Source organism: Puccinia triticina, chromosome 1A, assembly GCF_026914185.1.
Source record: "Puccinia triticina chromosome 1A, complete sequence".
Lineage (NCBI taxonomy): Eukaryota > Fungi > Basidiomycota > Pucciniomycetes > Pucciniales > Pucciniaceae > Puccinia > Puccinia triticina.
This window is the reverse complement of record NC_070558.1, coordinates 9,037,615-9,048,576: the sequence shown is the minus strand read 5'-3', so window position 1 is coordinate 9,048,576 and position 10,962 is coordinate 9,037,615. Positions and strand designations below refer to the sequence as shown.

General features: G+C 47.7%; 1 protein-coding gene across 1 annotated transcript; it reads right to left on the bottom strand.

The window, feature by feature from the left end:
* Nucleotides 1–5,678: 5,678 nt before the first annotated feature.
* PtA15_1A1014 (uncharacterized protein) lies at nt 5,679–6,554 on the bottom strand (the record flags this gene model as incomplete). Its single annotated transcript, XM_053165075.1, has 5 exons — nt 5,679–5,771; nt 5,840–6,050; nt 6,121–6,251; nt 6,342–6,376; nt 6,470–6,554. 5 exons carry the CDS (start codon nt 6,552–6,554, stop codon nt 5,679–5,681), a joined length of 555 nt encoding a protein of 184 aa, XP_053017227.1.
* Nucleotides 6,555–10,962: the final 4,408 nt, after the last annotated feature.

The window sequence follows — 10,962 nt, the reverse complement described above, 5'->3', positions numbered from 1 at the left end:
CTTGTGAAGCTGGCGCTTATTCGCGGACCCTGGAACGATGTCACCGATTTGGATGTTAAACAGGAAATTGCGGTCTTGGTGTCGCGAAATTTGGCGGGTGTTAGCAAGATTCTTGATCCCAAATCACATCAAACCCACTCAATCAATCAATCGTCTCAACATCATCCTCCGGCTGCGCAAGCTCAACATTTGGTTCCAAAGATGCCTAACCCCGATGCAATGGACGTCGATGAGATCTCCTTGGCGATAAAGGAGTCAGGCTTCTCTTATGCGGAATTTCTTCAGCTTTGTGTGGATCGCAATATCTGCATTCGATGTGGCGGAGCTTTCGACGAGGCTCACTATCAGAAGAGGGGTTGCACCATGGGAACCGATATGAAGATGGATTTGACGGACATGTTGTGTTTTTGGAAGGAGTGGGGCGGTGCGGTTCGCAGGAAGAAGGCTGGGTATACTAGACGGAGTGAATCGAAATGGGCTCCAGAAAACCTGCCAAGGCGATTGACAGGTTCGTCAGCGGCGAAACCCCGCCCTCAACGGGAAAGCAGCGACTCCGATTCTCCGGTTGAACGTCCCGATAAAGGGAAGAAATGTCAATCTCTTGCGGAGGTCGACGGCTTGCCCTTTAAGAAGCATGCATCCCAATCTCATGGTTGTGGGGGCGAGCCTTCTTTGTTGGCGGATGCTATTTCAACGGAGGCTGTGGGAGAAATGACGGCGGGTGAAATTTTCTTCAACACCTGTATGGCGGAGAAGATGAGCGCCAGTGATAGTAAGCACAGTCATTTCGTCTATAAATCTATTCACGCAGACAATAGACCTTTCTTTAACGGGAGTTTGTTAATAAATAATAAATGTAGAGCTGACGCTTATGTCTTGGTTGACTCCGGCGCATCTACATCCTTCATTGACACAAACTTTGCAAAAAAGGTTAATTTAGATATATTCCCAATGGAGGTGGGGCTTCAATGTAAATCCTTCGATGGTTCTGTGGCAAAGTCGGGTGTGATTGATTCTTATGCAAAAGGGAGTATTTTGATTCCCACAGCTTGCGGCTCTTTTCTTTGTTCGCATGTAACCCTACACTTAACAAGATTAGCTTCGGCAAACATTATCCTAGGTAATTCATGGTTGAAAGATTCGGGTTCATTTGTAGGAGGCTCTAACAGCTATATTGTAATGTATGATAGTGCACAAGAAATTTGTGAAATGACTTGCAATGAATCAAAGTTGCTTACGCATGAGTTTTCTGACGTTTTCGTCACTGAGTCTTTAGCTTGCCTGCCGCCCCATCGGGGTCAGTTTGATTGTCAGGTGAATCTCAAGGACGGAGTGGTGCCACCATTCGGGAAGATGTATAATCTGAGTAAAGCCGAGCGTGATGAGTTGAGAGTTTATGTTGACGATAATCTTGCAAAAGGTTTCATTAGGTTATCCTCCTCATCCGCGGCAGCACCCATTTTTTATGTGAAAGTGGCGGGTAAGGCAAATCGGCCTTGTGTTGATTATAGGATATTAAATAGTATGACGGTTCGTGATTCCTATCCGCTTCCTGTGATATCCCATCTACTGAACAATTTACAGGGAAGCAAGTTCCTTTCAAAGATTGATTTGAAGGCTGCCTTTAATCTTTTGCAAGTGGCGGAGGGGCACGAATGGAAGACAGCATTCCGGACCCCTTGGGGGTTGTACGAGTACCAGGTAATGCCTTTTGGCTTGGCTAATGCGCCGGCGACATTTCAGCGTATTATTCAACACGTTTTACAAGAGTTTCTGGATGTTTGTTGCTTTGTGTATATTGATGACATTTTGATCTTTTCCAAGACAAGAGAACAACATCTGGCAGATTTAAAGAACATCTTGATGAAACTACAGGAATATTTGTTGAAGGCTTCTTTGAAGAAGTGTGAGTTTTTCTGCTCTATGGTGACCTTTTTGGGGTTTGACATCACGGATGAGGGACTTAAGATGAATAGGAGCAAGCTGAAAACCATTGAATATTGGCCTTTGCCAATTTCAGTCCGAGGACTTCGCAAGTTTTTGGGTTTTACTAACTTTTATAGGTGGTTTATTCCTCGCTTCTCTTCTGTTGCAGGCCCTTTGACTATGTTGACGCAGGAAAAATATAGTGATTCTATGCTTTTAAAATCTGATGAAGCAAAGGCCGCTTTTGTGGCGCTTAAGGATTTGTTTGTCAATGAACCTTTGTTGCTGCATTTTGATTTTGAAAAGGATAGGATTGTCCATGTGGATAGTTCTGGATACGCAATTGCGGCTGTTTTGAGTCAACCAAATGCTAAGGGGGATTACTTACCGGTCAGTCATTTTTTGCAAAAGTTGTCTGATCGAGAACGTTCTTGGAAGATCTTTGACTTGGAATTGTTGGCAATAGTCTTGGCTTGCGAAGAGTGGCGCGCATGGTTAATGGGCACAGTAAACCCTGTAATGATGTTCTCCGATCATTCTAACCTTTTATACTTTAAAACTGCTAAATATCTGTCTCCGAAGCAAGCCTGGTGGGCTTTTTTTTAGATAATTTTAATATGTTAATTTATCATATAGCAGGCTTGCGTAATCCTGCAGATGGCCCAAGCAGATGGGACGATTACTACGATGGTAGGCCTTTGGGCTGCAATGCTGATCTCATTTCCAGGCGAATGGTGGATTGTGAAGAGATAGTTGGTGATGATATCACCTCTCCTTTGTCATCTCATGATTTATTTTTTCAGCATACGACTGCTGACTTGTTGAAATATTTTGCAGATAATTATTTACCTCTTGATAAAACAATAAAAGGTGTTTGCTTTGCTGACAATGTTTATTGGTCTCTAAACAGGGTCTTAGTTCCTTCTTCCTTGCGGACAAGGATTTTGATCATGTACCATGATACGCCGGCGGCGGGTCATCCAGGAATAGCAAGGACTCTGTCGGGGTTGACACACACGTTTTCTTGGCCGGGCGTGAGGGCGTCGGTGATCAAGTATGTGAATAGCTGCAATTCGTGTCAGCGGGTGAAAGCTCGGCAACGTTCCCCCGATGGACAGCTTGTTTCCATTGTGGCAGAGCCTAAACCTTGGAGCATTATTGGTATGGATATGATTGTAAAACTGCCCTTAGCGGGTGGATTTGATTCTATCCTTGTTGTTATTGATTTGCTTAGTAAACTGACTCATTTCATCCCTTGCAAGGAAGCGTCTTCTTCCGCCGTTTTAGCCTTGTTGTTTCAAAAGCACATCTTCTGCCTGCATGGCCTTCCCAATAAAATTGTTTCTGATAGAGGGAGTACTTTCGTGAGTGAATTTTGGAGGGCGCTTATGAAATCGTTGAATATTAGGTCTGTTTTGTCTACGGCTTATCACCCGCAGACAGATGGGCAGACAGAGCGTATGAATCAGGTCCTTGAGGACTGTCTTAGGCATTTTTGTTCCTACTATCAGGATAATTGGGATAAGCGTTTGGAAATGGCGGAGTTTTCCATTAATAACACTGATTGGCGAGTTTAAAGGTTTCCCCTTTCTTTTTTACTTATGGTTTTCACCCGCGCTTTAATACTTTAACGCAAAACACTGGTCGGAAGGGGTTAGATGAATTTTTGACAGATTTACAGGTGACCCAGGAAATGACAATGGAGCTTGCGACAGGCACGCGTAAAACAAGCGGAATATTACAATAAAGGAAAGCGGCAATCTCCCGTGTATCAAGAAGGCGATGAGGTTTTGCTTCTTCAAAAATTCATTCAGTCTTGAAGGGTGAACTCTAAGTTAGATTACCGTTACATTGGGCCTTTCAAGGTAAAGAAAATGGTAGGTACAAATGCAGTTGAATTGGATTTGGCGGCTGATTACCCAAAGTTACATCCAGTTTTTAATGTTTCTCTGCTGACACGTTATGTGAGCCCGGTAGCGGTCGCAGGGCGCAACTCAATGTTGGGAATAAAGCATAAATATTATAGTGACAATCAAGTTATGGACTGGACCAAGATCAGGGTGGTGTTGGATGTGAGGAGTGTAAAGAAGGGTAAGCTTGACTATTTGATCTCCTGGTTGAATTCTACGCAGGGTAAGCTTGACTATTTGATCTCCTGGTTGAATTCTACGCCTGGTGAAGACACGTGGGTGTTGCAAAATCACATTCCAGTTGCGGCTAATAAATTTGTAGAGAACTTTCAACAGATGGCAGAAGTTCGGGATAAAAAGGCAAAAAGAAGGGTGGCGCCGAAGGGCGGGTAGAACATTTTGGTGTAGTAGCCTGATCTCATTTTGTAACGACTCAATTTTATGATTATGTAATCCTTATTGATCTTCAAGCATGAATCACTAATCATTAGACTAGGAACAATTGGAGATCGCGGTTCCGTGTCGTCATGGTTGTTTATTTCACGTGTTTGTTGAATCATGACGTATTCCTTTTGTTACCTTGTTGTGATGTCATTGGGAAATTCCCCGAAAAGTTTGTTTTATCTGTTTACCTTTGTAGGTTGTTTGGATCCTCTTCTTTCCTCTTTTTCCCATTGAGATATTCTTTGTCACTATATTACAAACTTTACTTATCACAAGGGTGGGCCAATACACTAACGTTATTTGTTAGTGTAGTGTATTTTAGCCAGAACCAGCTAACAATAACAACATTTTCTGTTATCTTGTTTTTTGTATTGCTAACAATACAGGAACTTGCCCAGGAAATAGTAATAGTGATGGATAACAGCAATAACTGTTATTGTATCCTGTTAGTAGCAATAAAAGGCCTGTTATTGTTGTTATTGCTGTTATTTCCTGTTATTGTTAGTATGTATACTTGGATCTGAGATAACAAATAACATGAATTTGGGAGTATAGAGCGAGATATTGGTAGAAAGTCAGAATTTCAAATTCCCCCGGGGGTTGATCCCCCTACAACGCCTACTATATGTATGTACATGATTTTGTTGTGTAATAAAAACCCCTACAGGGAGTCAATAAAATGGCTACACTAACAGTTATTGTCCAATAACGTTAGTGTAGTGCAGTGGCCCATTGCTGCTTATCATCATTGTTCCGAGTAAACATCGTTTCTCGAGAAAGTCTATAAACAATTATCATAAATATTGTGAATAATCTAATCTATTACTCAAGCAGACGGCGAACTATCCTCTCGGATAAGTTTCAAAGCCACATAGCGAACTGAGTAGTAGGGTAGACCTCACACACGCGACCGGCAAATGTCGGCAAATCCTTTACGAGCAGGAGCAAAATAGAACATGGGAACATGTGGTGTAAGAAGGTTCAAGTTGGTAGCTAATGGGGAGGGGGGTCACGTTGCATCAAAACCAATGAATTTCCTGCATATGCAGTTTGACTGCTTATTATGCACACTTCCTACGTAAACTTCAAGAAATTCTTGCTTAAGCAGGCCCTTCAGCAGCACACCAACTGTAAAGCCATTGCTGGAAATGGGTTATGTATCTAGGCCTGAGCGGTGCGAACATCCTGCTAGTTCGTGTTGCTCATACAAGCTAGCTGCATCGAGCCGCACCAGCAGTCCTTGATTTGTTTCAGCAAGCTTGGACAGATGTTTCGGAAAGCGTGAGCCCGTTTATTGGATGTGTTAGATGGGATGGCTCGCCCAAGGAGGAGGAACAGGGCAGCCTAAAATCGATGTGGAGGATACGAGGAGAGAGAGAGGGGGGGGCTAAGGAGAAGTCAGACGATCCGCAGAGAGCGGATGGTGTGGAACTTGGGCTGGTCGGGGTCGGCGGTAGCCGGCTTGGGCACGTGGTCAAGGACGTAGAGGATCTGTTGAGCCGTGGACGCAAGAAGGGGTCAGGCGCGGACGATGGGAGATCTCAGGGACGGGTGCATGCCTGGTACTGCTTCTTGTTGCTGAGCTCTTTCAGGCTCAGCCGGTGGGCGCCGAGCAGCTTCGGATGGGCGTGCAGGTCGAGCTCGGGGGCTTTCCGGGCGCGCGTGGGGCCGACGGAGCCGGCGGAGGCCGGGGTGGCGGCGGGCTGAGCCGGGGCGCTCTCGGCGGCCGACATCTGCTCGGAGAGCTTTTTCAACGCCGGGGCCACCTTCCTGTATACCGCCCCAAGATGTGGGCCAGGTTAGTACGACAGCGAGACAGATCGATGGGGTGGGGAGGCACTTCGCTGGGTCCAGGATGAGCAGCTGCGGCTGGAGCTTGGCGTCCGTCTCGATCCCAATGATCGTTCGACTGTGCCCGTCGTGCTGGAAGTACAGCGGGAACCGCGTCGTCGTCATGATCGCGGATGGACCCTATTCAGCATCCACAGTCCCTGTCTCAGCCTTTTCTTCTGCTCATCTTCATCATCTTGGGCAGCGCTTTTCGCGACCAAAGACACGGACTTTGTCAGCCGGGTTGGAAGCAGATCTGAAGTAATCTACGCATCATCATCATCATCACCATCAATTTCTTTCTACATTAGTTTGGATGAATGTTCTGGAAGATGAGAGGTTTTTATTTGGTGACTCACTTTCGACCCATTGCATCAATTTGGTATGGTCACCGTATGCTGGCCGTTCGGGCCGCTGGGGGACGGGAAGTCGACGATTTGGCATCTGAGAGGAGCCGGCAGGGCTTAAGGGGCCGATGAGCAGGGTGGACGAATGGGACGCAGAGGGACGAACGGACGGACCTGAGGCCCAACCTGCAGAGAGCGACGTAGACCTCGGTGGTCCCGATCCACTGTTTTTTGCCGACCAGGCGGCGATGGAAATGGGCGGCGCCGTCGGGGTCGAAGCCGGCGGCCGAGGCGTCCTCGATGATCTGCTGCCAGCGGGCGATGCTAGGGATCCCGAGGGGGCCGTGCGGTGGCGGGGCGTGGAGGGCGGGGGCGAGGAGCGGGTGGGATGCGAGCGGCTGGCGGTAGGCCGGGCGGGCGAGGATGGCCGAGAACAGCATCTTGTTATGGCACGTCATTTTAGGTATCACACTATTATCATTGTTTTACATATTTTCATTACTTCATCGCATACTTTACCACATAGTTTCATTATGGTTTTATACGTTTCTTCTCATCAACCCAATTACATAATCAACCTTGTATATATATTCTACTCGTGGTGCAATCTTATTCTTCCCTCGGGGGAGTTTTTCCATCTCATCTCGCCGTATGTATCCTGATATCTTTGCTCTTCAGGTTATGAGCCCGCGCTGTCACCAGCGGGATTACAATTAAACTTTACCCCATATACTCTATTATCTACGCATTAGCTTTGCATCACCTCACGGCGAAGTTAGTTTGCACATCGTTTTTATGGTTCGAACTCGCTCTCGGAATCCTGAAATTATCATCCCCGATTTCGCCGCTCGAGTTACGCCCCCTAGATCTACAGCTCCGTCACCTGCATCTTCAGTTTCAACCTTTCACTCTGTCGAAGGACACCTGTCTATGTCCGACGACGAAGCTAGTACAGCTTCACTTGTTCCTGGTTCATTTCCCTCGGATTTCACCTTCCGCCCTGTTTCCTCTGCGCCGGTCAACCCCGTCATGCGTTCCAGCTTTCGTCCGTCAGTGCGTTCGTTGGTCAACCCCCCTCCGCCGAATGAATCTCTGGCGAACGAATCTGCTGTCAAGCCCGGACCGTCTGACAAGGGCAAAGGTCGTGATGTTCCCGAAGTGTCTCCGTCGCCGGCTCCACGATCTTCCGTCAAACCGGATCTGACCGAACTGTCTGGAGATGGTCTTCTTCGTCGGGTCCTCGGTCCGGATGGTTTTGATGGTCTCAATGAGGAAGTTCTTAAAGTACTCCTTGTCAAAGCGCTTAGCGAGCCTCCAAAAGCTAACACCGTGACTTCTTCCTCGGTGTCGAGCCATCTCCACTGGCAAAAGGCCGGTGAAAAATTAAGCCCGTCTCTTCTCCTCGATGGGTCCAACTTCCCTCTTTGGTCGGCGTCCTTGAAAGAGTTAGTTGCGACTGTCACACGCATGGAGAACTACTTTGATAGGGATATGTTCGAGGATGATTCGGAGACTGCGCTTGGAGTCCTCACTGTCATCAAGCACTCGATAGATCCGGCCCTCCGGTCCTCACTAAACGGCATGACCGCTCATGGAGCTTGGATGTCTCTTGTTGGGCGTTTCGCTGGAGCGTCTTGGTCGGTTCTTGCTACTCGATGGGCGGACATTGCGAGGTCGTTGGATGATGCGTCGGACTCGGTTGCTTCGACTTTTGAAACATTCAAACGTGGTCTAATCGATCTAGAAACACGTCTGGGTGGTTGGACTACCGACAATTTGCTGGCGTTAACCTTTCATTCTGCTCTTCGGCGTCACGGTTCCGACGTCGCCAACGCGATGGATGCCCGACTTGCCATTTCTCCCAGTTTATCTATTACTGCCACCGACATTCTTAACGTGGTGACCCGCGTGAGTGCCAGTTCGTCGTCCTCCAGCCCTCAGCCAGCTGTCATGGCGATGTCTTCCCAACAAAGTCGAGGTGGTCGTTTTCGGGGTCATCGGCAAGGACGAGGGCAAATGGGCCGTTCTGGCCAGTCTTCTACTTTCAACTCCAGTCATCTGGCGCCTGATTCCTGGGGTCAATCACATATAACTCCTGAATCCCCATGCAGCTCCTGCTGGGACTGGGGTCATTGGGCCCCTGACTGTCCCCGCACGAAGAATGGACTTCCGCCGCTGGATGATCCTCGAAGAGCCAATCCGGCTTGGAAGCCCAAGAAGTCCTCTGTTCTTTCGAACAGACTTCAAGTCCTTGACAATACTTTGGCTTCGATCTCTGCGGCTCCGGAAAGGTCTGAGGATGTTTTGGTGGACACCGGCGCCACGAATCATGTAACGTCGCGTCGTGATATATTTGTTTCTCTAAATCCTACTAATATTCGGCTTTGTGTGGCGTCGGAAGAATGCCTTCCCGCAGAAGGCATAGGCGATGTTGTCATAAAAGGGTCGACTGGTCATCTTCGGCTTAGTAACGTTCTTCTGTGTTCTCGGGTCAGCGGTACGGTTTTGTCGGTTGGTTTCTTCAATCGTTGGGACGGCTCGGTTTCCTTCAACAGCGGTCGATTTCTATTTCATCAGGACAACTCCGTTTTTCATTCCTACACAAATAATTATAGATGGTTTATTTCTCTATCTGGTTCAATTCCTCCTCGCGTTTCGTCCTCTCCTGTTTCTCCTTCATTGTCAAGTGTATCGTCTCGTGTTTGGCATCTCAGGTTGGGCCATCTGGCCGTTCGTACACTCAATCGCGCAATCCTACATGATTCTGTTCACGGTCTTCCTTCTCGTCGTTTCAACTCGACTGTGAAGAAATGCAACTCCTGTTCATTGGCCAAAAGCAGACATGTCCCGGTTTCGTCTCCGTCTCGTGACATCGCCACCATGCCTGGGGCAGTTGTTTCAGTGGATTTGGTTGGGCCTTTCCCGGAAGCTATCGATGGCAGTGTTTATGGGCTCGTCATCCATGACCTTTTCTCTAGGATGACATCCACATTTGGATTAAAGCGCAAGGCTGATGCATGCAACTCTGTCATTGACTGGGCCCTCAATTTCGTCAAGCACACAGGTCACAAGCTTCTCTGCATTCGTTCCGATAATGGCGGAGAGTTCATCTCCAACAAATTCAATAACTTCTTGAAGGAAAATCAAATTCGTCATGAGATGTCGGTTCCCTACGAGCATCACCAAAACGGGAATGTGGAGCGGACCAATCGGACTTTGCTCGACATGGCGAGGACTCTGCTTGTGCATGCCAAGCTTCCTGCTCATCTTTGGTTTCAAGCTCTGAAACAGGCGACGTTTGTGTTCAACCGTGTTGTGCATGATGGTGCAACCAAGACTCCGTATGAGATTTGTATCAACTCTAAACCGTCTTTGGATATGTTGCGTGTTTTCGGCTGCCGGGCTTATCTACATGACATTAATTATCCCAAGCAGTTCGTTGCTCGTGCGAAGGAGCTGATTCACGTTGGCATCTCTGATGTCGCGCACGGGTGGATACTTTGGGATCCGGTTTCCAACAAGCTCGAGCGTGGAGCGTCGGTTGCCTTTCATGAAAACGAGTTGCCGTACACGTTAAGTGCTCCTGGCGATTTGACTGCTGTCTTAAGCGCCATCACCGTTAATTGTCTCGGTGATTTTGCGTTAATGAAAGAATTTGACATTCAAGATGCCTGCCTGGACTCCGCCGTCTCTGTTGCTCCTTTCATCTCCGACGCTCCGGACACGTATCACCAGGCGCTTAAATCTGATTCCTGCACTCATTGGATGCGCGCGTGCGAAGATGAGGTCGGAATGATGATCTCTCTTCACGTCTGGGACGAGGTTCCCGTGTCGACTCATTTCGATGTCATCAACTGCCGTTGGGTTTTTGCACTTAAACAAAATCAAGAAGGGGAAATCACTCGTTTCAAGGCACGGATTGTGGCTCAAGGTTTCCGTCAAGTTCATGGAGTCAACGTTGGGGAGACATTTGCTCCCACTCCGACTTTCACGTCCTTGCGAGTCCTTCTTGCGATCACCTCTCGTTTCTCCTGGCCGGTCGCGTCTTTTGATGTCAAGTCGGCATTTCTTCATAGCGATATCGATCACGACGTTTACATTTGTCCGCCTCCCGGTGTAAAGGTTTCACCTGGTTGTGTGCTCAAGCTCCGCAAGGCCCTCTATGGGACTCGTCAGGCGAGTCGTTGCTGGTGGTTACATCTCAAGGACCGGCTCTCCTCCATTGGCTTCTTTCCAAACCTAGAGGATCAGTCAACTTATACATATTGCAATGGTTCGGAGATGGCTTTTCTTTGGGTGCATGTTGACGACGGAATATTTACGGCCAATTCTAAGTCACTTTTGGAACGCCTCAAATCAAAACTCAGCTCAGTTCTTGATCTGAAATGGGACTCCCACTTGTCCAGCATCGTTGGCCTGAGAGTGCGCGAGGTACCAGGCGGCTTTCGCATTGACCAGCCTCTCCTAGTCGACAAAATCACTAGTTTAATTCCCTCCAGCATTAA